The sequence below is a fragment of the Barbus barbus genome (genome assembly GCF_936440315.1).
Source record: "Barbus barbus genome assembly, chromosome: 36".
Classification (NCBI taxonomy): Eukaryota; Metazoa; Chordata; class Actinopteri; order Cypriniformes; family Cyprinidae; genus Barbus; species Barbus barbus.
In genome coordinates, this window is record NC_136714.1 from 16,493,082 (window position 1) to 16,519,995 (window position 26,914).

Genomic DNA, 26,914 nt, shown 5'->3' on the forward strand with positions numbered 1-26,914 from the left:
AGGATCTCAGTGGAAGTGCGTGCGGGAAATTACGAGATTATCACTGGAAAACGAAACAAGATTGTGTTAATGGCAGCACGTTAAAACGATTCCCCATCGCCATCTCGAAGATTTTAGGCTAATAACGTATTTTCCTGCGTACAGTTCCCAGTATAAAACGAGAGCTCAGTAGGAAGAAAGAAATGAATGTGGATTATACAGGACCATTTCACACTGTCACCACTAACTGGAGAAATCAGAATGGATCTAAATAAGGTAAACTGTTATAAGAGATGAGAATACTGCTACAGTCATGTTAGTAGATGAAGGCAGTAGCCTATCGAATCGGACAAAATATGCAAAAGAAAAAACACGCAAGGGAGATGATTGCAGCACTGACGGATCTGTGGAAAACATTGGAAGTCTTTCTGTGAAATTCTTGCTCAGCTGGCTCGGACAATGAGACAAGGGAATTGAAGTTTATTTTATTTTATCACGGACGCACCCCTTCCATTAGATTCTCAAGGCCCATAGCTATGCCCCCCAAAACACAATCAATTATACAATTAAAGAAACATTTTAAGTATGTACAACAGTTTTAGATGCTTTTTCCCTTCAGGAAAAATATAAATAACACTTCTTGCATTAGTCTCTGCAATTTCATTATTAAATGGTGCTTACATTTCATACAATGCTCTGCAAAATCATGAGTGCACTTAAGAGAAAAGAAAAACAAAAGAAAAACAAAACAAAAAAATCACTGAAAGGTGCAGTTAGTTTGTTGTACAATGAACAAATGTACATTTAAAATATATGCATTTCCTTTAGACTCGTAGCATTAATGGTAATGGAGAAAACAACCCCTTTAAAATACTTGGAACTTGTTCCACAAACACAATTAACTGGCACTCGTTATTATTTCTAAGGTTTTAAAAACACCAGTGCATTTTTTATTTCAAAAATTATTTTAAAATAATTTGACAATGGCTTCCGGTCATGGGTTGCACATAACCCCTAGTGAAAAATGGAAGAAAGAAAATAATAAAACATGATTTAACACCCACCCCTTTTTAGGGAAAAAGACCCAACCATCTGGCATTCTGGGATATTCACACACTCTAATGACTTTGAGGAAATTATTTATTCAAGAACACTTCTGAAAATATTAGGGGCAGATTCCAGATTTATTTTGTTCAAAAATAATATTTTATAAGTGGCTTGATTATTGTTCAATGTCCAGCCAGTATATAATAAAAAAGACTGCATCATATGTACCATCCCAAACATTAGCTGTTGCTCTTGGACAGTTCCCATATTTCTTTTTTCTTTCTTTTTTTCTCTGCAGACAGGGGTTAGAATGCACATGCACTTAAACATTTCCCCAGACGCCTAAAAGGAAATACTGTAACAACTACTAGTTTTATTGCTGGCCATATCAGACTCTAGAACTATAGAAAAAATAAATGGAAGTTGAAACCTGATGCTTAATTCAAAAGCCAAGGCAGGCAAAGGCAGATTTATTAGTTTCTATAATAAATAAATCAAGAAAAAAGGGCAAATTTATTAATTCTAAAAGTTAGGGTTAAAGCTAATACAAATAAGGCAAAATAATTAAAGCTGCCTAAATAATATAAATGGTCCAGCCATGAAAATGAAGTGATCGTCTTATCTTCAATAAGTAATTTGTGCATTACAGAATTAACAGGCACATTGCATAGAAATAATTCAAATGAACCTCAAATTTACACTTACAAAGTGGGATCTAACCATTTTTGGTAATGTTTTTTTTAATGCAATGTTAAACTAGATTTATCCTAACCCTGAAGACATTTCGAAACCATAATGGTATGTGAAATACTGAGAATTGCCATAATAAATATCGACAATGATAATGCTTAGTAGTTTATGGATGACGGTCAGTTGAATTTAAGCAGAACATGTCATATATGAAGGATCATTCTCAATCATGTCTTGTCAGTTTAACCTTACTTTTTAACCCAATATGTTTTTTTGCCCGTTCAATATCTCCTGACCACATTCAAGTAAAAAAGCATTATTAGAAATCCGAAAGAGAGAATTAAAGTACAAAAGATATTCTCATATACAAATATTGTGAAATATGTTTGGCCAATCTTCATTTTATTAATGCTTCAATAATGATTTTCTCTAAAGAAAGAGAAAACTTTCTATGGGTTAGTTAAAATCTCTAAAATTACTTAAAACAGAGAAGAGTAAAACTGCAAAATAGATGTGGTGAAATGCACTTTAACTTCCTCTTTTGAAGCCCATTGTCTACACGTACACTGACTTTCAGACATAAATAACACACAGCCAGTTTTATCCTAGCTAATAGGCTAAAATAAAGTGAAAGGGACAGAGGAGCTGCTTGGCCCAAACAATAAATAAGTGAATAAATAAATAAATATCTTACTGATTCAAATGTCAGATTTTTTTGGATGTTTCATAAGTCAGTTAACAAAAGTTACACAATAATACAATACAGTCGCTATTGCATTATTGTGTAATCAACACCATCAAATACAGGCACATACATTTACTCAGGGATTGCTACGTGCTATGTCAAGATAAAAATCAATAAGCAGAAAAGATCTTTTATGAGTCAGATACAAAAGGAAAATAAAAAACTGGCAGTTGCTGACAATTATTATTACTTAATGATGATTGTCTTACAAAGCAAAATCACACCAGGACTAAGAGTGTTTGCTCAGCCTGGTTGCAAAAGCCATTTCATATTTTAAACAACCGGAATTAGTAATAGAGAAATCCAAAGAAAACAGCTGGAATGTTGTAGTGTCGAGGGATCCACTCAGGGAAAAATGCTTTTGCTACGTGCAATCATACGCCTAGGCCTTTAAAAAAATGGAAGTTAATAATCTCCATAGACAGTCTTGAAAAATTTTGACTCACAGATCAAATATTTGCCTGTTTCACTTTCTGTTCAGTTTACAAGGATAATTTGGTTACCACATGCACTGTTGATGTCTACAGAGCTTATGTGTAGAGTATATTTGTTCAGGTAAAACGAGTTTGTTCTCTTAACGTACCGCTTTTTTTCTCTCTGTGAAAATGTTCCCGGTGACTCTCTCAATCCATTCATGTTTGTTCCATAGCCCTAGTCTCTTATTGCGTATTCATCTTAGTCGCATGGTCAGGCCAAGAAAGAGATCAACAACTTGCTGCATTGGGGAAGAGAATCGTCTGAAAAACGCTTAGAGGATCACGGTTCTGATGGAAGATCTACTGTGGTAGATTTCTTGGGCATTGACAGAATGCTCTCAGCCTCTTCGTACATCTACAAATAAAAAGATTACCACATGTATGCTCAGTAATGAAAAAGGGTTAAAAAACAATCATTATTTTGCAATTCTGTTCATTTATTCTAGTGGCATAGAAATTAATCCAGTTTAATTCCAGAACTGAAAAACAATTTGTAAGGGGTATCTACCATAAATATCACCAATTAAATATTTTTACAGAAAGGAAATCTGGGTTCTGGTGCAATCTAGATTGTAAAAACACATTAGTTGCAGAAAAACAGCTCTGTTTGGATTTGGGCTGCTGTGAGAAAAGTTTCATATTACCGGAATGAACTGAACATCTTGAAAGAGCTCCTGAATGAAGCGTCGTGAAGCCAGTCTGAACATGCAATGAGCCAACAAGTATGAAACTTCAGAATACAGGCAGATGTCATCAAATGCATAAGGAAACTTTTCCTTGATTCTGCAAGGTAACAAGGTACAATGAAAGAAAACATGGAAGAAAAAATTCCTCTTCACTTCAACCCATTTCACTTTATTCAGCCTCATTTAAAATGATAAAAAGGATCAAATAATGTTCAGCCAAAGAGTCTTCCAGTTAGAGCAATATTTAGTGAAACCTCTATTGAAAAATTTATTAGGAAAGCATTTGTTAAATTGAAACAGTTGTGGATGAATTGTCTCCTTACGTGAGGAGTCCGGTTTCATTCCCTTTGGTCCCCACTGAGGAGCTCAGGTTGATGACCAGCCGAAGCACCTCCTTTCTCAGAAGAACACGGCAGGCTGGAGCATCCTCTGGAATATTTTTCACCCCTGGCAGAAAGACAGCATGCGCAGGCATACAATTAATAATTAACCTGTATGAAACAAAATGCTTGAGAATTGCCTTAATTTTCAAATCTGACTTTTGCCAGCCTGAAGAATTCCTCACCAAGAACAAGCTCGGTGCTGCGTGTGCTGCCACCAGAGCCCTGAGAGACAGCATCACTGCAGCCAGACACTCCTGAGTACTTAGACTGAGGCATGACGTCAAGGTTGTGTAAGGACTGATTGCTCCATTCTGAGAATGGAGCATCTGGATAGTCTAAAATGGGATTTAGGGTATGTAAGAACATGAGGAAACTCAAATTAACTAATGATGTTCTAATATACCTAATTCAACGAATATAATATAATATAACCTAATATAACTAGTTGACCATGATTGAAGTGAAATATTGCATGCATCCTCACAGCTTTTTAGGGACATCTGGTCAAAGTGGTCACCTTTTTTCTATGTATATTCATTTGGATATACATGCAGCTTACCTGTGCGGTTTTGTGTGGGAGTGTTTAAATTACACCCAAGCACATAGAGCCCTGCACAGTAAAGACAGTTCTCCTCGTTGTGCTCCTGCAGGCCAGTCTCCTCCGCACCCAGCAGCTTGTGCTGGTTTGAACGGCTCACCGCAATCAGCTCCGTGATACTAAGCTGAGATCGCAGAACAGAATGCCTGGATCCTTCACTGGAACCTGAGAAAACAACAGCATTCAGAATACTGAAAGAGTAGTGAGGCACTAATGCAATGGGATTAATATACAGAGCTGATTAAACAACACAACCACTCCAGTCTTTACCATCTGCTTCTCCCGAGAAGAACTTTGCTGATCGGTCCTCCGACGGTGGACTTGTCCTCTTCTGGAAGTACGGTATGTCTTTAATCTAGGCAGCAGCCAAATACAAGAAAGTCAAGTTTCAGACCCAAATTTAGAGGGTATTTTTGTAATGCCCGTTTACACTTGGTACTGACATGCTTTTTGGATAATCCTATCCCAAGTGGACACTTTTTGGAAGCGGTGACCACCATACACTTGAACTTGCAGACCTCTCTGTGAGACAGTTCGACCAAGACATATTTAAATGGTATGTTAAAGGGTTAGTTCACCCAAAAATGTAAATTCTGTCATTAATTACTCACCCTCATGTCATTCCAAACACACAAGACCTTCGTTCATTTTAGGGACACAGATTAAGATATTTTTTTGATGAAATCTGAGCTTTCTGACCCTCCATAGACAGCAATGGAACTGACACATTCAAGGCCCAGAAACGTAGTAAGGACATTGTTAAAATAGCCCATGTGACATCAGTGGTTCAACCGCAATGTTATGAAACTATGAGAATACTTCTTGTGCACAAAGAAAACAAAAATACCGACTTTATTCAACAATTTATTTTCTTCTGTGTCAGTCTTTGACGCGCATTCACAAGAGAATCTTGACAAAACACACTGACACAGAAGAGAAGAAATTGTTGAATAAGTCGTTATTTTGGGGTTTTCGGTTCAAAAAACCTTTCTGGGCCTTCCTTGAACGTTTAAGTTGCATTGCTGTCTATGCAGGGTGAGAAAGCTCTCAGATTTCATCAAAATATCTTAATTTGTGTTCTGAAGATGAACAAAGGTCTTACGGGTTTTGGAATGACATGAGGGTGACTAATTAATGACAGAATTTTAATTTTTTGGGTGAACTATCCCTTTAATGCCATGTATGAAGAGCAATCTGCCCTGATAGACTAATTGGAATCAGATCACCAGAGATGGATGATAGTACCAGGTATAAACAGGATCGTAGATTAGTTTGTAACCTGGAACATGCTGTTGATGTTCATTGGCAGTGCAAGGCCAATGTAGTCATCGGAGTTGCCATATGTGGCACTGGACACCATTGAACGCACTGAGGAGGAGCGCTGCAGGGAGGTCTGACTGATAGGGCTCAGAAGATCCTCCTTATCCAGAGATGCAAAACTCAAAGCCTTGAGAAACCTGTACTCATACAGATGGGAAGAGATCAAAGAGAAGCGTTTGGAAGAAGGACAACATTGGGAGAGAGAAAACGGTAAGAAAGGAGGTTTGGACATTTTGGAAACTACTTGTGATGATACTGCATTACTGTAGTCTTGCTAGCAGATGATTGGTAGGTTTGTCAATGTGGGAACAGGCTGGTGAAGCGTATTCACATTTATGTTTGTCATTAGCTGCATCATGCAAGTACTGTAGGCCAAAAACCTCTACATGCTTCTTGGATCAAATGCGGGAATTTGCGGTTTCAGTCCGTTCACATCAGCAAACTACTTGAAGGAGTTTTGTGACAATGGAGACAGGGCGTACGTTAGAAAGTCTTTTTAGAACTACATACAGTCAACGAGGAATGAGGAAAGTTTACTTCGTCCTACTGTGGGGAGGTAATTTCAAGGAGTCATGGTTGAAGAGTATCAGGTTAAGGTATGGGCTGTGGGAGCGCTAATGAGAAATGAAAAAGGGGGACAAAGTACGACGAAAAAGAAGCCAAGAAGGCCAGGGTTTTGGTATTGTAAAATGCACTGAAGTGGACGTTCAGACTGAAAAAGGGGAACGTTAGCCCTAGGGAGGGTCCACGCACCGTGGCAGCAGAGATCTGCGATGGGGCCTGCTCGAACCTTGGCCCAGACATCTGAAGCGCTTTTTAGTATACCTGAGAGGGACCATCAGAAACAGACCACATTATTTCCAAAGGGAGAAGTGCTTCCTAAGGGGCTTTTAGGGGTGTCATTTTCATATTATGTGGATGGTAACACTATGGGTGCTCATTTCTTGTCTGATTAACATTGATATTTCTTAATTGATAATATTATGATCCTATCAATCTGATAACTTTAACAGCCACATCACAAAAAGAAACAATATTAAAGGAAGTCTAAAGAATGACTTTCTCTGTAATGTCTGAACTCCTAATGACTCCTCTGAGAAAGTTACTTTTCTGAGTCAAGACATGTTGAAACCTTTGGAGGAGGACGACAAATGTGGTTGCATTCTGCAAATGCTGTGTGAAATAATTGGTGTAAGTGTAATATTTGGCACGAAAGAAACAGTAAAAGAAGGGTGACGTAATGACAGAAAAGGGAAGAGTTTCGCACCATCTGTTGGTCCATCTGCTTTACCTGCGTGGTGTGAGTCTGGAGTCCAGGCTGCCAGTTTTCATAGTGATGGCATCAGTGAAGAGCACGTCTTTGGCAGGCGAGGCAAGCGCCTCGCTATGGGAAAGGGAGGGGTGAATGCGCTGCTGCTGTAGTCGTTTGAGGGTAGCGTATCCCAGTGCGTCCCGAGGGCTGGTGTACATGAAGCTACAGTCTGTCAGGCTTGAAATGGTCGTGACAGAAGGCGATTTAAGGGACTGAGCCCTGCGTGGCAAAGTATGAGAAGAACCTGGTGGCATCAGCAGTACCGAGTTAGATTTGGACAGGGGAAGGTGGTTGGACTGGGGCGTGAGAGAGTGAAGTGTTTTGACAGTTTGAGTGCTAATGACCGTATTGAGGCTAACACAGTCCGTGTCTATGGTGGAAGAGTCCACGCCACCCACCGTCTCTCTGGATGGGCTGGAGCTCATGGAGCTGATACCACTAGTGGTCGTGTCCGTGTTGAAACTCTGGCTGCGACTTTTAAACTGAGCCCCGCCCCCAGAGGTTGAGCCATCGCCGACCAGCCTTTCCCGACTGGTCTGCTCTCGGTGGGCGTCTCCAACCCCTGAGCTCTGTTCTGCAGCTTTGTTCAGACGTACCTCCGGCTCCCCAATACTAGATGTGCTGCCCTGAGTTTCCGAAGTCTTGCTGCCTACAAAAGAGGTATCCAGACTAACGCTTGGACTTTTTGGTAGATGTCCATCAGTAAATACAGGACTGAAGACATCTCCCTGAACTTGAGAGAATATAGAGGGCTCTGTAACTGTGCGTATCCTCCTTAGGCCTCCTAACGTGGGCTCACCATGCAGTTTACTGCTGCTACCAGTGCCTTTGGGGTCACTGGTACTACGGAGTTTTTTTCCAGAGAGGGAGATGAGGAAGCGGTTTCGGACAAGTCGACTGGAGGCTAGTATGGTGAAGGGGCTGCGGTCCTTTAGGAGTTTGGGCCTGAAGTACAGTGGCTGGTCCTCTGAAAGTTCAGAGCTTTCTAACTTATCATCATCCAGGATGTACATGCCTGAAAAGGAAGCAAGGCATTTTGGAAATTTTACTTTTACGTTGTTTTGAGAGTTACCACTAGATTACATTTCATAGTGTATGCAGAAATACAGTGTGTGGTTTGTTATAAAGTGTGGGTCAAGAAAAGCCTAAACTTTTCCCCTTTTCTAGTTTCTATTCAAGTCAGGATTACTGACTGTGCTTAGTCATCTAAAACCAGTCAGTGGGTTGATGATTCAATGATTCATGACTCTTCATAAGCCTTACTAAACCATGACTAGAGCACCTCTCTATATAAATGTAAGCCCAACCATTCCATTACGTAAGAAAGATACCTTTTTATAGCTGAAAGCAAAGTGCTAATTTGTTGATGCTTATGAGTCTGGGAATGGCTTTAAAGTTATTTCTAACTATTTGAAGTGAATCACTCCAAAATTCAAAAGATCATTTATAAATAGATAACATTTCACATCACTCACAGTCAGTCTAGGCCAGGTTGTCAGATAAATTCAACTAAGAGCTGACTAAAAGTGTCTACAAGTCTAGTCTTTTTTCAATATCAAACTGCATGTGAAAAATTACACAACACAATTACACAACCCTAATACAAGAACAGGAAGGAAAAAAAAAACTCTAAATTTCGTAGAACAAAAGATCACATTTGTGGTGCTAGATAAGCACCATTTGTGCTATTTGCGATACTCTTTTGGTACATTAAATCATCTTGATCTATTAATATACAGTAGTTGAAATAAAGACTGAAATCTAAAAATGAAACCAGGTTGAAGACACCTTCACAGCAGTAAAATAATGCTGTGAAGAATAATAATGATAAATAAGAGATGACTATGCTATAAGAAGATATGGGGCCCATCTGAAAAGTGGTAAGAAGGACCTCCACCCTAAACACAGTGTTGTACTGTGGGCCATTAGTTATGTATGAGTAGATGGGAGCAGCACTCACTAGGCTGAGTAGAGTCACTCTCGCTATTATGTCTAGAGCTGGTGGACTCAGAGTTCAGACTGAGGGTGCTGGGTGCTGAGGAAAGGTGGATGAGGGGTTGCTGCTGTTGTTGCTGCTGCTGCTGTAGGTTCTGGCTCTGCTCCACCTCATCCGGCACCACAGGCCAAAGCTGTCTGCGATTGTGCCTAACTGCATCCCAACCATGCAGTTTGAGAAGCTCACATCCCTGCTTAGTTTTAGAAATGAGTCCCAGAACATAAAGACATGTCCTGAGAGAGGGAAAATAAAAGGCAAAAATTGTGAGAGTAACGCAAAAAAACAGCAAAGTTCAGTGTGTATAAAAAAAAAGAAAAGAATGCAAGATTGCCAAATAGTCAGGGAGGAGGTATGACGCAATTCATAGAGTCATCTAAACCCAGAAAATTTTGAAACTATGGAAGTGTCTACATAGGATCACGGTTAACTTTAGGTCACCTCATGTCTGGTCACCCAGCTGGGTAAGTTGTGCAATAGAAACCAGTAAATGTTGCAATGCAAGTGTCTTATTTTTGTCATTTTATTTGTGATAACTGGAATCATACATTTTCTAAAAAAGAAAAAAAAAAAAGCATTGGCTATTTTATGTTAGCATTATAACTTCAGATATATTTTCTTTACTGTTTTTTTTCTGTTACGGTCACAAAATGAAAGTTTCAGACATCTAAACATGGAGCTGAAATGAGCACCGGTGGGTAGTGAACAAGTGCACACCAGAATCCTAATTTTTGCATTTGACTTAAATGCCTTATCTACATTTTACAATTGTTGGCCATATGCAGCTAGGTTGATCCTGAAATCAAGAGCACATACCCTCTAATAGACAGAACCTCACAGTCATGTGCAAGAGTGACGATATCTGGAATTACATTCTCTTCCTGTAGCAGGTTCAGACCCCAGTTAGACGTGCCAATGTTTCCCTTGAAGCAAGCAGAGTAAATAGTTTATACTTTATAATAATAATATTAATAATGCTACAGATAATTATTACCACAAAGACAGTAGTGAAAAAAACGTCAACATGTCTTAGCCTCGCAAGACAAATTCTAAAAATCAGGAAGTGTGGGACACAGGATGTGTCCTCATAAACCAAGTTCACTATGTAATAGCCATTTCATTATACACATTTGTGTCCTTATAAACCATAAACTTACACACACACACACACACGCACACAAGCTCACCAGGGCCCAAAGAGCAGCTTTAAGCTGTTTGATGCCATCCCATTTGTCCAGCACTGGGCAGCGCACTGTGTAGCTCAGGTCTGAAACTACATTCTGTTAGAAACAGAAAAGAAGCATTATATGAAGAAATGCATCACCATTGGGGCCTGTAATAAGTGATTTTAAAACACACACCTGAGCTTCCAGCAAATGACAGCCTGTTTTATCATGTACAAGTTGCCCATACAAATGCACAGGAAGAAAAACATTTGGTCTTTGTAACCTGTAAGAAAAAGATTTTATGGATGACTTCCTTCCAAATCATAATACAGGCCACTGATGAATTAACTGAGTACAGTATAAAGTTTCCACTGAAAACCTTAGGTTGCTCCGTCGCACGTAGTTATCTCCATCCACTGGTTTACGATAAGTAGTGAGTGCTTCATTTAGCTGTTCCTCTATGAGGTCCACATACTTGAGGTTGTATTCCTACAGAGGAACAAAAGTAATTGGACAGAATGGGTACAGAAATTCAAGTACTATAAAACAAAAATAAAAAAAATACAAACATGCAGAATACATTTTATTGATGTATATACTGTAAACAATCTAAAACATTTTCAACAGTGCAGCATAATTGTAAAATACATTACCTTCTGCCATTTGTCCAGTTGTTTAGTGACATATCCCCTTTCATTTAGATAGGAGAACCCCTTTGGAATGGACAAAAACCTAGAAATGGATGGAAAAGGAGCTGTTTCTTATGCAAATAAGAGCCTTTTCAACTTTACTGTAAGTCAGTTAAACACAATTTAAACAAAATATCCCACTTTTATCTTTTAAAGCACTGTTGTGTATAAATATGGATAACACAATGGAAAATGCATTGACCAGTGCTGTTAATCTCACATATTAACTCAACTTTTCAGGCAATTGTTTAAAATTTCTTGAGCGTTTTGTCAAAGATGCTTTGTCAGAGATAATTGAGTTCATTTAAATGGCACGACAAGACTGCTCATGTGATCTCAAAATTATCATAAGGACTTTTTTATTCAGCAAGGATGCTTTAAATTATGTCAGTCGTGGCATTTCTATTGTTACAAAATATTACTATTTCAAATGAATGCTGTTCTTTTGAAATGTTACATTCATCAAGGAATCGTGAAAAAAACACAAAAAATTAAAAGCAGCACAACTGTTTTCAATGTTGATAATAAGAAATGTGTCTGGAGCACCAATCAGCATATTAGAATGATTTCCAAAGGATCACATGACACTGAAGAGTTGCTGAAAATTATTATGAGGAAGAAATATGTAGTGCACCTTCAAACCTGTGTGTTAAATGGAGTAGTTATACTGGGAATATCTGAGCTTTACCGTAGCAGCAACAGAACACCCTTGTCTCCCAGGTGAGTTAGCGCTGGTTTCATCTGAATCAGAGCATGTAGGTTTGCCTAAGGTAACATGATGGTACAGCAGTCGTGTAAGACATGTATTCACAAGCCAAGACATAGCTGTTAATTTTGACCTAGATTCTGGCTATTTACAGATCTCCATGAGAGATTCCTGGAACACAGCTACACTGGCACAGCATAGTCAATTCACAAGTGCCTCCAACATCAACACATTTTGTTACATCACCTAGACCAAGCCCAGTTAAATAACATAACTTTCAGCCAAGTTAAACTTCTCGATGTCAATAACTTCCTCCTTTTTGCCCTTGTGTGTTAACGGACTTCACCTTGTCTTCACAGGCCTCATCCAGTATGTCCAAAGCCTCCACCGAGACGGCCTTGTTGCGGTCGTGTAGCTGAGTCACCAACAGTTCAATACCCCAGTTGCTGAAGAACTCCACGTTAGCTCGTAGTAACACCCTCAGATGCTTGGTGGCGTACAGCCTGCAGTTCTGTGCCAAAATAACATTCAAGACCTATATTAGAGATCTGTTAGCATAGGGGAATGCTTTTACCAGCATGCTTTGCTATGCATGGCTAGGTCGAAGTGTATGGCATTAAGGTAAATACACTCAAAGGATAGTAGGTCTGTTTCTTACGTCAGTGGCAGCAGTGAGGATCTTGGAGAGGATGACTCGTGCTAAGCCATCCCGGCTGTAGTCCAGTGTGGAAACGATCAGCTTCAGAAGATGGTCCTGGCTCTTCAAGGAGCACAGGTTCAGCAGGCTGTCAAAACACATTGAGACAAAAGGCTAATATTTGAAGATACCAATATATTGTGTATCTCTATATCGTTTCTGCAAAGTCCTAGACCAACCATTGGAAGACACTGCACTTCTCAAGCATCTTAACACCCTGCGGGTGGGCAGAGAGAGTGCCGAGGAAGAGGAAGTAGTGCTGGCTGAGAGTGGTGAGGAGGCCGTTGCTCTGCAGACTACGGTCTGGTTTCAGCCCAGAGGATGAGGACAGCCACTGGACAATATCCTTCACCAGGTCCTCAAGATACACCTGGCCATCCTGAGAAGACAGAAAAATAGCTTAAAATTGTTTTCATCTATCATGTCATTTTTCTTCAGTGAAACACACATGGAGAAACTGTATGGAAGAAAGTTACATAGGTTTGGAGCCACATGACTGAGTAAATAATGGGTGATAATCATAGGCTCAGTTCTTTGACATCTCTTCTTCTCACCTCATCTGACTCCAGAAGGAACTCAATGAACTGACAGCCCACCACCGTTAATTGCCTGGCCTTGCTGTGGTCCAGCTCCAGGCTAGCATACAGCTTGCTGCTAGGCTTGTAGAAGAACAGCAGCCTTCGCACAAACCTGAGAAAGTAAGTGTAGGGTTTACAGCAATGAATGGATGACAAAAAATATTAGGAATATTTCTAAGACTAGAAAACCGAATTCTACTTGTGCATCTGCTCCTCTTTGTTGTTCCGAAGGTTAGCATTTGGCCACTGAAACAATTAAAAATACCAATTAATAGATATCACACTGCACATTGTAACTAGATTTTTACATTTAAAGAAATGTGATTTGTGCTTTATTGCCATACTAACGTAAAAAATAAAATAAAAATGAAATTTAAAAATTGAAGAAAAAAATATATATATTTATCAGATATACAGTGGTGTTCCAAAGTTTGGAGTCAGTAAAAATGTATAAAAAATTTTAATTCTTTTTTTTAAATTATTCCTGTGATTTCAAAGCTGAATTTATTGCATCATTACTCCAGTCACATGATCCTTCAGAAATCACCCCCCCCCCCCCCCCCCCCCGCCCGCCCCGCCCCGCCACTGAAGACTGGAGTAATGATGCAGAAAATTCAGCTTTGATCACGGAATAAAATACATTTTAAAATATTTTCAAATAGAAAGCAGTTATTTTAAATAGTAAAAATATTTCACAATATTACAGCTTTTGAAATCTTACCGACCCCAAACGTTTAAACGATAACATACACATTTAGCAATGTACACATTTAATTCTTGGCTGTGACATAATTGTGCATTTTAAAAAATAGCGGGATGAAAAATTTGATCAAAAACCTTACCTTGAGTATGGTACTGATCAGGACCCACTTCCATTCCAAATTCTGTTTATGATTGAGAATCTGACTGTCTCTGAGGTTCATCATCAGGGCCTCCTCAGTGTCCTAAAAAACACAACAAAAATGCAGATCACATCCAAGCTGAAACATCCAAGAAATGCTTTCCTCCAGTCACCAGCTCATACCTTAATGACAAAAATGTCCCTCTGGGGCCTTAAGTGCTGGTCCCGAAAGTAATGAGCAGCCAGCGATTTGCGAATAATGTGGTCCAAGTAAAGACTATTGGGTTTGGGGCCTCGTTTCTTCTTCTCATGAAATCGCTTCAAGTAAGTGACTGCAGCACTTGCCCGTCTACCAAACACAACCGAACAGTGCTCCATCAAATCACAGAAATAAATCACGTAGTTTTGACACTGTGCTATTTGTGTTGCCAGCTATGTAGGACAAGACAGCAACTCACAGTCTTTTTTCCTGAGGAATGTCAAAAGAAGCAGCCAAGTTTATAAGAGTGGGCAGGCAGTGCAGGTGGTGACTATGGGAGTGGGGAAGAATGGTGTTGGCCTGAAAATAAAATGAAGGTTATATGAGATATAGTCCAAGATTAAGCTGTATTTTCTGTTGCAGTAATTGGAGTATAATACCATATGCAGGAGTTCTCCTAAAAGGATGGTTGCACGCACTGAAACACTATCATCACTGCTAGTGATCACTTCAACCAGGCCCTGAAAATAAACAACATTATGGCTTCAGAAGTAAATAGTGTAAGATGGACTCCTTTCCAGGGTTTTTTTGTGTCCTTTTTGGAGCTTGACAGTCTTTATACGCTTCATTGCAAAGAAAATAACATTCTTCAAAATATCTCCTTTTGTGGCCCATGTAAGAAAGTAAGTCATAAGGGTTTAAAACAACACAAAGGTGAACCACAGCTTCTTTTCTTTAAGAATTGTTCATGTTCGGAAAGATGATGGTGAATCACAATTTTAAAATTGTAAATTACCTCTAAAAGTCCACTGTGGATGAATGCACAAAGTATCAAGGCGAGATAGTTATCCATCAAATCTGGTCTGGGTGGATAAAGAACACAAACACACATCAAGACTTTGAAGCTAAATGCATTCAAGGCTGATCTGCTGAGGCTTCACTATTTAGCTCAGTTTCAGGGTTAATTAAGCCCAGCAAATGCTCTTACCTGGACCGTGCCCTATGAGGAAGAATTATTTTTGCTTCTGAGGCTACAAATCCATCTGACAGTCTCCAACTGTCCTGAAACCTACTGGGGTCTGGAAAAGGGACAGAGGACATTGTTCCTGTCAATTTGAGTTGATTTCTGATGTGGTAGATGTCTGGAAATTAATATGTTAATCAGTGCAAGCAGACAGCGGTCGCACTCACCCACACTGAGAAGAGCTTCTATAAAATCATGCGTCACCACGGGAACAGGGAGTCTGAATATATCATACATCACCTCCAGAAGACCTCGCTGAGAAGAGAGTGACACAGTGTGATGAAGTACCTCATAACGAGGTTTGAGCATTGACTCAGTAATCACTGTGGTTAATATGTACATCTCATTGTATAATATTTAGGGCTTATTTTTTTGTTTGTTTTTTTACTACTTTTATCATTATACACAAATAATATTATTATATATATAATATTTTTTTATTTAAAAATAAAAATGTAAAAGTTTTAATTAGTATGATTATATTTATTATAAAACAAAGGCCATTAAAATACTTAACTGTGATTACTCTTATGAAATAATCTAACTTTTTTATATCATTAAATAATCTCAATATTTTGTATGCATTCTAAGAACACCAAATAAGCATTTTTGTAAATAATATGTTAAACAAAATGTGTGGACTCATTGCAAATGTCTGCAACAGTGCTTTTTACTTGTGCAAAAAAGAATGAAAAAAAAAAAAAATCAACTCAACAGATTTTATATTTCTGAAACTCTTTCACAGAACATGCAAGAAATACAAAGCCACACCTGCAAATCTGCAATAATAAAATACTTTCTCCACACTTTATGGACTTAACATAACAGCTGTTGTATATATAAACTGTAAACATTAATTACACAATTAATAATGTTTTAAAAACACAAAATATGTACCAAACTTAGTGTTGTAGCTTTTGAAATCAAAAGAACTGGTTGCTTGATTTACATACTATTTGTTCGGCAAGCTTTCTAATTATATCCTTTGTCATACCCTCGCTTCCATATTTGGTATACACAGCAGACCAATGAGAGACTGGATTCCAGAGTTGCCTGATTTGCAGAGATTAATGATGCCTGGAGGTACAGTGGGACAAAACAACAGGTTTTTCCTAAGAAGTGCACTCATGATGAAATTCCATTGAAAACATGCATGATGCATTACAATATTCATGCAAACATTTTCTTTTTAGATGCATCATCTTTAGATATGCACTGTTACACAATCAACCTTAAGTAAAGGATTAAGATAAGGATTCCAGAGAAAGCATCGCAGTTTTACCTGACCAAGAGCGAAGGGAAGCAACAATTGACATCTTACTGGCCAGAAATCGAGCCTCCCTGTCTTCTCTGTAGAAAAAAATACCACACAATAAAAGTTGCATGCTTGTGTCACCAATGGCAAAATCTACTTTGAAAGACCTTAAAGCAGCACACTCACTTGAGTTGACCCTCTGCTGTGTCTGGATTGTGTCTGTAGTGAAAGTCTGTGTAAGGTGCCAGGATTTGCTGAAAAAAATAAAATAATAAAAAAAAAAACCTTTACTAAACACCTTGTTTTTACCAAATTTGCATAAAACATATAAATGTCATATAGTAATATAAAACGTAAGGTTGAATTAAAGACAAACTATAAAATTATAAAAATATAAATAAAATTGCAGTGATATTTATAATAATATTTTATAAAGCAAATAATAATTAAAACAATGATGGAATATGAAATAATACAATTTCTGATGGGTTAATTGTTGAAGAAAGATCCATACCTCGAGCTCCACGTCAGGGCGTACGTATTGCCGTGTATGTGGGTGATTGAGCAAGTGCAGGATGGTGGTCATCAGAGCCTCATTGATGCGACTGAGCTGGCAGTCGATTACATTCTTCAGGATGGTGCTGAGACCACCCCTCTTGGCCACAATCTCAGGGTTCTCCAGTGCTGCACACACAAACATGGACATTCATGAGGTCAATCTACACATTCACGGATTGATCCTTTACAGTTCACTGATCAGTCTGCAAACCTACCAAGTTCACAGATAATGGCGATGCAGGCACGAACCATACGGTCCCGCTCCTGCGGCCCATCGTTACCCACAGCAATTAGGGAGTTTGTGATTGAGCTTGGGAAGAGCAGGGCGTTCACAGTGATCATCTGGAAAATCATTGTAAAAACACTTATACCGACACTTCCATCCATGACAAAAAGAACACTGAACATTGTTAAATACAACAAAGATTAAATTAAAGGGGTCATATGACGATGCTAAAAAGAACATTATTTTGTGTATTTGGTGTAATGTAACGGGTTTATGCAGTTTAAGGTTAAAAGACACATTATTTTCCACATACCGTACATGATTGTTGCTTATGGGATGATATTAGACTCAAAATGATTAATAGATGCACGCACAATTATCCATGTACTGCATACATTTTATGCATGTATCTTACTAACCACGAACAAATGTATTTCAATTTGAGTCTGTGGAATTCGGGATTAAATGTTTATGCAGTGATTTTAACAAATACACACATGTTTGTGTATAAAAATGTTGTGATCTGCATTAATATATCATAAATTGCTCATACAAAAAGGAATCCGTGTATTTGTGGATCAGGTGACACACGTGCATGTATTGACATCTTGTTTGCATTAATCTTGTTCGGTTCATTTGGATTTTGAGACTTCATTTTCGCAGTTTGCAGCATTTCACGACGCCCACAACTACCAATTAACAAAGCCCAGTGCAATTCATTAACGTGTACACGATTTGAAAAATTCGCAAATGTGCATCACTACACTGAAACAAATGCTTTTCAGCCAGTGTCTGCAGAGTTAAGAATTACATCAATGTGCAGCATTTTGTACAAATAGAGACTTATTTTTTAATACAAATGTTATAATTTGTATTAAACTATCATAATTTGTGCATGCAGCGATTAAAATGTGCATTTGTGGATCAGGCGACGCACGTGCATTCATTCACATCTCTTCTGAGTCGATTCTATTTGATTCATTTAATTTTGAGACTTTCATTCCGCCCGTTTAGCCTTGCCCAATCCACACACACACACACACAGCTCGCGATCCACACGCAGCTGAGCCTAAGAGCATCAGCGACCACTAGATGGCACTAGCCCCAGTCACCTGTGCTCATTCCATTGTGTACGCTTTTATGAATGTTACATTGTGTTTTCTTTGTTTCTTTTTGGTTTGGCTATTCTACTCTGCCCGTAGAAATATAATAAAAATGTTTTATTGAACTTGTTCTAATTTAACTAGTCTTAGGACACAGAATAGCTCATATTAATTTAGCCAAACAAGAACGTCCTGATGGTACCTTTGTGTTTTTTTTTTTTCTGTAATTCAGCGGCACGTTGTCAGTTATTCCTTCCTTGTATTATTATTATTATTATCATTAAAGGGCTATTATAGTTGCTCATTTAAGCCATTAGTAATTGCACGTTTATATTCAATGAATTAAACTATTACATTAACTTAAACTGTACTATATTAAAACAATGAGCCTTTTATAGGCTATTAGCATAAAGCCTGCTGGCTAATGGAATGACAATGAATGTTTGGGGATTTTATTTAGGCCTACTTATTACTAAACTGTTTTCTGAGTCAGTATCGTCTACAAAGATGAAGTTGACAATGCTAATTCGCCAAGTAACCTATAAATATCGTCTAATTACTATTTACACTTATTGCAAATATCTGCTACTTTTACAGCATGTATAGAATGGCTATTTTCACTTAGTGTAAACAGCAATTCTCTAAAAATGCTACTGTTGTTACTTACTGGGGCTAGTGCCATCTAGTGGTCGCTGATGTTCTTCGGCTCAGCTGCGTGTGGATCGCGAGCTGTGTGTGTGTGTGTGTGGATTGGGCAAGGCTAAACGGGCGGAATGAAAGTCTCAAAATTAAATGAATCAAATAGAATCGACTCAGAAGAGATGTGAATGAATGCACGTGCGTCGCCTGATCCACAAATGCACATTTTAATCGCTGCATGCACAAATTATGATAGTTTAATACAAACTATAACATTTGTATTAAAAATGCAGACACTGGCTGAAAAGCATTTGTTTCAGTGTAGTGATGCACATTTGCGAATTTTTCAAATCGTGTACACGTTAATGAATTGCACTGGGCTTTGTTAATTGGTAGTTGTGTGTGTGGGCGTCGTGAAATGCTGCAAACTGCGAAAATGAAGTCTCAAAATCCAAATGAACCGAACAAGATTAATGCAAACAAGCTGTCAATAAATGCACGTGTGTCACCTGATTCACATATGCACGGATTCCTTTTTGTATGAGCAATTTATGATATATTAATGCAGATCACAACATTTTTATGCTCAAACATGTCTGTATTTGTTAAAATCGCTGCACAATCATTTAATCCTGAATTCCACAGACTCAAATTGAAATACATTTGTTCGTGGTTAGTAAGATACATGCATAAAATCTATGCAGTACATGGATAATTGTGCGTGCATCTATTAATCATTTTGAGTCTAATATCATCCCATAGTTGCTCCTCTCCGCCCTGCCTTTCTGAAATGTATCGATTTTTACAAACTCATCATTCTGAAAAGCACAGTGTGCTCTGATTGGCCAGCTATCCAGTGCATTGTGATTGGCTGAATACCTCAAGTGTGTGATGGAAATGTTACACCCCTTACCATATTTGGAAATACACTGTGCAAATCTTCCAACACACTGATGTAAATATGTGGGGGCGTGTTTAAATGAGGCATTTCAGAAAGGCGTGGACGAGACTTAACTTTGATACGAATATCTCTTTGGGATTGAGACTTCAGTCTTTTGCTACTTTACGGATCTTATATATACACGAACAGCTTGTAACACTCCAAAGACAAAAGAAAACTTGAAATCGCACCATATGACCCCTTTAATTTTTTAACAGGACTCATGTGATTTTTTTTTCATTATTGAATGAACACAAAAAAAACAACAGGAAGTGTACACATCTCACCTTTCTCACCAGTCGAAGTGCTTGTGTGCGTTCCACCTCATTACTCTGCTGGATGTCAATGCACCTACAGGTCAAAAGGTCACATTAGCCAACATTATGTGAACCAGTCAACAATAGTAGTCAAATTGCTTCTCAAACCATAATAACAGCTGCACTGGGGAAGCGGAGTATTACCATATTAAATGCATGCTAATTTATTAATTTTCCTATCCAAGATCTGACTTGCTGGGTGTTCAGACAGTACAGAGAAAGTTGCACATCCTTACAGTACCACCACTTCAAAATGACCTTAACTGAACTTGACTAGCTCTTCACATGAACGCTCCTCCTCTCACTCTGTCAGATACTAACAAGAGATGATCCACAGCTCCCCATGAATTAACATCAAGTCTTGTTTCTGATGGAGACAGTTAGTCCTTATCCCACAATCCCTAGCTCAGAACTAAACTGCTGAAATGAATGGCCTGCATATAGTCCTATGAAAACATGTCACACAGACCTGGAAATCAGGTAATCCACCTGGAGCCGGAGCACTTTCTGAAGGATATTACTGTCTCGGATGAGGTAGCGGAGAGCACGCAAACCAGCCGCCCGCACCTCCTTAGCCTCATTGAGCAGCGCCAACCTGAGGCTGTGAAAGAAACAGAAAAGACAACATGAGACATGAATCATTTAACTTAAGTAATGTCACATAATTCAAAGTAAACCATGACATTCAATGAAAAATAATGTTTTATATATTTTTTATGCTCAGACATAAAACAAGGCAAGTCATTTCAGAGGTGGACAAAGTCATTTCATTGAAAAATTATGAAAAATCGAATAATTGTGCATGGGAACGTTTACTAGAAGAAAACCCCAAATAGATTCTATTTTATACAGTACTGTTCAAAAGTTGCTTTTTATGTTTTTAAAAGAAGTCTCTTACACTCATCAAGGTTGCATTCTTTAAAGTACAAACTATAATATTCTGAAACTATGTAATATTCTATTACAATTTAAAATAACTCTTTTCTATTTGAATATGTTCCAAAACGTTCCTGTGATGAGAATACTGAATTTTCAAGCAGCCAGTATTCAGTGTCACATTGATCCTTCAGAAATCTTTCTAATATGATGATTTGGTACTTAAACATTTGTTATTGCCAATGTTGAAAACATTATAAAAAATATATAAAGAATAGCATTTATTTTTAATAATCTTTTGTGAAATACAAATGTCTTTACGGTCACTTTTGATCAATTTTATGCATCTTACTGAATTAAAATAATTTTAGATATTTTAATATACATAAATAATATACATAAAAAACCTTACTGACTCCAAACTTTTGAAACTTGGTTTTATTTATTTATTTAGTTCAAAATCGTATAATTTAATTTCTTAAAAATTATTTTATAATTTACATAAAATAACTGAAAAAAACAACTCAGATTTAATGATAAAAACACCTTTGCTTCAACCTTACAACTTTAATGTAATGGTTTTTTTTTTGCTCTATGACTCACCATATGATAATTTCTTCATGGGTAAAGCCAAACCTTTCCTCGGAGTGCCCGACATTGCAGAGCAGCTGTATTGGAGACATAAACAAGCACTCATTTATTTTACTTGGCTACAAGTAGTAACAAGTATTCAAATTCTGCTGGAACACTGCAGGGTATTTCCCACGGAGCAAAAACATGCCCATATTCATCCTCAGGTGATTTATACACTTCACGGCATGGTTGACTTAACAAAACCTGTTCAACCCATCATCTGCTGAAATATGACAATGCTGTCAGCAAACTGATAATTCACCTGAATTGGTGAATATGAACCAGTTATGATTTCCAGTTAAGGTTATCAAATACATAGAGAGAAAAAAAAAAAAAAGTTTTCCCTTTTTTCTAGTGTCAGTGCCACCTGTGACAGGTCAACTAGAAACAAAATAAAAGACTCTACAAAATAAAATCACGTGACGTTAACTGCATTTTTAGATTTTCTGTACTGGTAATAGTAATGCCACAGAGCCATCTGAAGAGTTTCCATCTCTTTTTAAAGCCATTAGACTGGCAAGCACAAATGCAACTCGCTTTGGCTGTGAACCACAAAACATGCACATACCCTCAGCCTTACATCTTCAATCTTGTACTGGTTCTGTGGCAGCTGGCAGGCATCAGTAGATTGAACCTGCACGATCTGGAAGAGATTACATTTGCGCTGCTGCCCTAACACCGTTTGTGTTAAAATGCAAAACTGATCCAGATTCAGCACTTCAGTACTTTGAGAGCATCTGAGCTTGGGTTAATTCCTTAGGTCTGCTCAGATGCTTTTATTTTAGGCCAGATCCCGTAAGTGTGGGGCAGAAACGCCCTCAGGCCTCGACTGACGGAAACCATAAAGTACTCGGTTTACTCCATTTTACCAAACACCGGTAAGTATTCACATGCAGGACTTCTGTGTTGTAATACCAAACAGATGTACCAGATTCAGCAGGCTGCATTAGGGATAGGCAGGATTTTCAACAAGTTTTTCCAACAACCGACTAGTTGATTAGAAGTTAATTATTTTACCATATATATTATGGTGTATGCATGTATACATATATATATATATATATATATATATATATATATATAGTAGATATAGTGCTGGGCAGATTGACCAAAAATCATTATCAAGGTCTTCTAGGATTCTGGTGGTTTCACGGTTTATCACAGTTTCTCATTCATATAACTTTATATAAATGACAAAGCATGAAACACACATGAAGCATTTTAATCACCATCCAAATAAATATGCTACATATAATATTAGAAGTTTTTAAAGTCAATTAGTTTCCATGATTTCAAAATTGAAAGCAAATACAGAATGGTCTGACCTTGGCTTTGTGAAATTATGCCACATAAAACATCTGCAGACAACAAAAATCGCAGGTGAACTGAACGAAAATGCAAATTCACTCTTTGACAGCAGGTGGCGCTTATGGCCATACAACATTTGGCCGTAAGTTCCTTGGTTACTGCTGTAAACAAAGGAGTGCTGTACTGCTTCATAAATTTACTGGAAATTTTCCAACTTTTTGCAACCCTAATTATTATGGAGATAAGATGAAAAGAAAACACCATCTAAACTTTTCTGAAGACAGTCAGTTCCCCTCAGAGACGCGTATCCATTCCAGAGATACATGTACAATCATACAAACCCCCTCCCCAATTCAGTAGCTTATTTATGATTTTCTTCCATTATTTTGCACTTTGTGAACGCTAAAGTATTTACTCCTCTTTGATTTCAGCATCTCTGGCTTCTGTTAAAGGTTGTTTACTGTTGGTTTATTTGCCCAGTTAAAGAATGTTTTCTAACCATTATTCAGAAGTTTATGCAGTTAACAGGGATCTCCTCTTCAGTGTTGCCAAGTCTGCGGTTTTCCAGCGCCTGTTCCACTGTTGCCGTGAGTTGTTTTTCATGTCTGCGGGTTGAAGTGACCCCAATAACGTGATATTTAGTCCCTAAAATGCTATTTTTTTTCCAGGGGAAACCCACCAAAAAATGTGCATTTTACCCCCGGTATACCGTTTGAACCGATATATCACCCAGCACTAAATTTATAAAATAACTTTAACATTTTTAGCAGCTGTTTTTGTACAAAAAAAATTTGTCTGACCTTAATTATTCAGGGAATTTTGACTCACCTAAAAATGTAAATTCTGTCATCATTTTTGAATCTGAGGTTCAGTAAAAGATGACAGATCCCTTATCCCTTAACGAAAGTGCACTAACCGTTCAGACAACCTAAAACTAGTCATATGTGTATCTCTTAAGGGCTTGCCCTGCAGTATCAGCATGAAAATGTCCTAATAATTCAGAATTTAGGCAGCTATCAACACTGATTCCTGTATTCCCTGGTCCACTGCAACTCCTGACCCACTCTTGAGATGACAAACCTTGATGAAGTTGTTCAGGTGGCCGAGTTTCCGCATATTCGAGACTCCTTGCTGTTTGGCCACATTCTGGAGGATCTCTCGCATGTTCTCAGAGGGGTCTGGAAGAAAAAATGATTGAAGACGTGTGAGGTCATCAGAGAAACAGGGATTGGAAAACAAAGATATAATGTTCTCCCTGTAACAACGTGACATAAGTAACCACACCATTTCCATTATTGTTATGCTACAACCACAAAAAACAGAGAAGTGCTTTATGGGATGAAATCAAGCACAGATCAGTTAAATTAGTAAGCACACAAAAGCAGAGTGTTCTTTCTAGACACAGTGGGACTTCCTGACATCCTCTCACAAATTCTCATAAATAACACCCTGTGCTCAGTTTGGTAAGGAAGTCTTAGCATGCATCAAAAAACAGTGATACATTTCCAACAGCGAATCATCAACAGCAAAGAGCTGACTTCTCAACACAACAAAGTATAATCTGTAAGTTACGGAAAACCAGTTCCAGTGCATACAGAATTTAAACTACAGAAAAATTATCCATGTAGCAACAATTTGGATATATATATATATATATATATAGTAATGTAATATAATAATTTTCATTAAATTAGTCACATGAATATCTAAAAAGAAACCTGGCAACCATTCAGAGCAAGTCTGTGGGAATTCAGATATTTAAACTCTTAAATATTTATTTTCCACCCAAAAAGTAAATAAGTAAATAAAACAGAATAATTGTAGGAAAGAGGTATTTGCTCCTCTTATAAAGTAGTACAATAAAATGAAGATTAATGTTTAATATTGTGCAAAACCAGCTAGCATAAAACACAGACACTCAAAGATACTACACACACAGCACTCTTTACGACTTATTTCCCCCCGCAGTCATACAGGATACATGTTCAGTCATCTGCACCAAAACAAAACAAAATATTCCACATACTTTCATAAGGGAACCAAAAACAGTGAAGCTCAGGTCTTGTCTAAATACAGGTAGTCTGCCATTCAAAGGTTTGGGGTCAATGAGATGTTATTTTTCTTTCTTTCTTTTTTTAAATTGTGACACTGAAGACTGTCAGCTGTGCCATCTCAGGAATAAAGTACTTTTTAAAATATATTAAAACAGAAAAGGTTATTTTAAATTGTATTTTGTTTTGTTGTATTTTGTATCACATAAATGCAGTGTTAGCCTACATTTTTGTTTTTTAAAATGACCCCAAACTTTTTAATGGTGGGTGTTAGCAGGAATTCATGACTGGAATACAAGTTCTGGATTAATACTATCTGAGCTCAGGAAACCAAGGCAACTTTTTCTGACTCAAGTTACAAAATCTAGCCAGTTTAACACTAACGACTTAGGCTCTGGAAGCATCCAGAAAAGGCCATCCACACAGAGGTCATACGGGAACAACAGCCTCAAGGTTAACCTATCAGCAATGACAGCACACAGCTAATGAGCTACTTTCCCTCCACAGACACTAAATGACAAACCATACTAAAACTATATTTAGCATATTTTGGTGTATTTAGCAATACTGTTAACAATGCATATAAATAATTCCGGAACAAAACCGCACAAATCAGCAACGAATATGCAAGTAAAACCCTTGTTATGATCACAAGGGTTCAGAACCCCTTGAATTCACACTTGTTTCTGCGGGATTTTGTGTTCAGCCCACAAGACAGGCAACTTTAACAGCAAACTTATTACTAAATAAAAATTCTGGTCTTGGGCACAGAACAAATCATTAAAAATCAATATATGTACACAATGAACTGTAACATTTTCAATTAAGATTTTGAATTGTTTGTTGAGCTGCATGGTGATCTCATTGCTAATCATGTTAAATAATGTTACCAAATGAAAAGTCTTATAAAAGAAAAAAAAAACACAATTAATTTAGAAGTATAACTGCATTCAATTGGATGTCAGCTGACATATGGTATTACAAAAAAAGTGAATTTTGCATGATTTCTTGCTGCAGCAGACTTATTTTTGTCCCTAACGTTACACCCTTTGGACCCTACAGTCCTGCAATGCTGGACTGAAGAGATACATATTTCATGCAATCTTTACATAATATTAAAAAGCATTCAACACCATGTGTTTTTCTCTGCTTTTGAGTATTGTATACTTATATACAAGAGCATATACTGTTTACGGATCTAACGTTATATGTTGCCCTAGTTTAAGGCTGTGTCTCAAAACCAAGTGCAGCAAGCATCTTGGGGCATCATAGGTGGGTTTGGCACCCGCGAGGCTGACATTCCAAACAAGCCTACGATGCCCAGAAATGCTGTCTGTGTAGGGAGTTCACTAGGTTCATTTGACTTACCTCTTGTGAGATCGAGAGGCACATTTTCCTCCCCACTGTCATTCCGACCTGTATATGTAAGATAAAATAAGACACTGAGAAAGGGAAGCTTGAGGTAGGTGTAGCTGATGAAGACTGCATCATATTATCCCGACGGATCTGTTAATCGGCCGAGCAGAGTAAGCTTAATCTCACCTCGCATCCGTATACTTCGGATAGGACGGCCTCGGATGCTGACCGCCATCTTTAGCAGACACATTCACAACACCGGAAACCTCGAGGAATATCGCGAGAACCGGGCTTTTGGGTAGCATGTCCGTCTGACCGGATCATAAATAAAACTGCAAAGTAATAAATGAATTGCAATGCAGAAAGCAATTATAATACTAATGTAAAATTAATAAAAAAAATGCCAACCAATGCAAATGAGCTAAGAGTGGTGTGATTTGGATATAGCCTACCTTTGATGTTTTACAATAGTTTTTTTTTTTTCAAAGCTAAAACGGGTTCTGTATAAATGGCCCGTTAGATT

The 26,914-nt window shown here is 37.9% G+C and overlaps 1 protein-coding gene across 1 annotated transcript; it reads right to left on the reverse strand.

Moving 5' to 3' along the window:
• Positions 1-444: 444 nt before the first annotated feature.
• Positions 445-26,658, reverse strand: LOC306855851 (rapamycin-insensitive companion of mTOR-like). The gene is made up of 38 exons (XM_079394771.1): positions 26,578-26,658; positions 26,404-26,451; positions 24,065-24,162; positions 21,647-21,711; positions 20,637-20,768; positions 20,138-20,201; positions 17,158-17,284; positions 16,899-17,068; positions 16,571-16,638; positions 16,412-16,479; positions 16,124-16,206; positions 15,297-15,384; positions 15,094-15,184; positions 14,902-14,968; positions 14,546-14,626; positions 14,365-14,465; positions 14,090-14,255; positions 13,908-14,009; positions 13,265-13,311; positions 13,042-13,177; positions 12,667-12,866; positions 12,449-12,575; positions 12,137-12,301; positions 11,773-11,849; positions 11,049-11,127; positions 10,775-10,884; positions 10,591-10,678; positions 10,417-10,509; positions 10,046-10,152; positions 9,197-9,465; positions 7,216-8,251; positions 5,884-6,061; positions 4,875-4,959; positions 4,566-4,769; positions 4,189-4,341; positions 3,947-4,070; positions 3,582-3,720; positions 445-3,292 (listed from the first exon to the last, which is right to left on the reverse strand). The coding sequence occupies exons 1-38, from the start codon at positions 26,639-26,641 to the stop codon at positions 3,218-3,220; spliced, it is 5,175 nt and encodes a 1,724-aa protein (XP_079250897.1). The 5' UTR covers positions 26,642-26,658; the 3' UTR covers positions 445-3,217.
• Between the last annotated feature and the right edge of the window lie 256 nt (positions 26,659-26,914).

What these genes read in the sequence shown, in the direction of transcription:
- LOC306855851 (XM_079394771.1), bottom strand. Translation starts at nt 26,641, where the DNA reads ATGTGTCTGCTAAAGATGGCGGTCAGCATCCGAGGCCGTCCTATCCGA. An exon ending in TGATCAGTACCATACTCAAG is followed by an intron (nt 13,312 to 13,907) that starts GTAAGGTTTTTG and finishes TAATTGTTTCAG; the next exon opens with TGGCCAAATGCTAACCTTCG. An exon ending in CTTCTCGGGAGAAGCAGATG is followed by an intron (nt 4,770 to 4,874) that starts GTAAAGACTGGA and finishes TTGTTTTCTCAG; the next exon opens with GTTCCAGTGAAGGATCCAGG.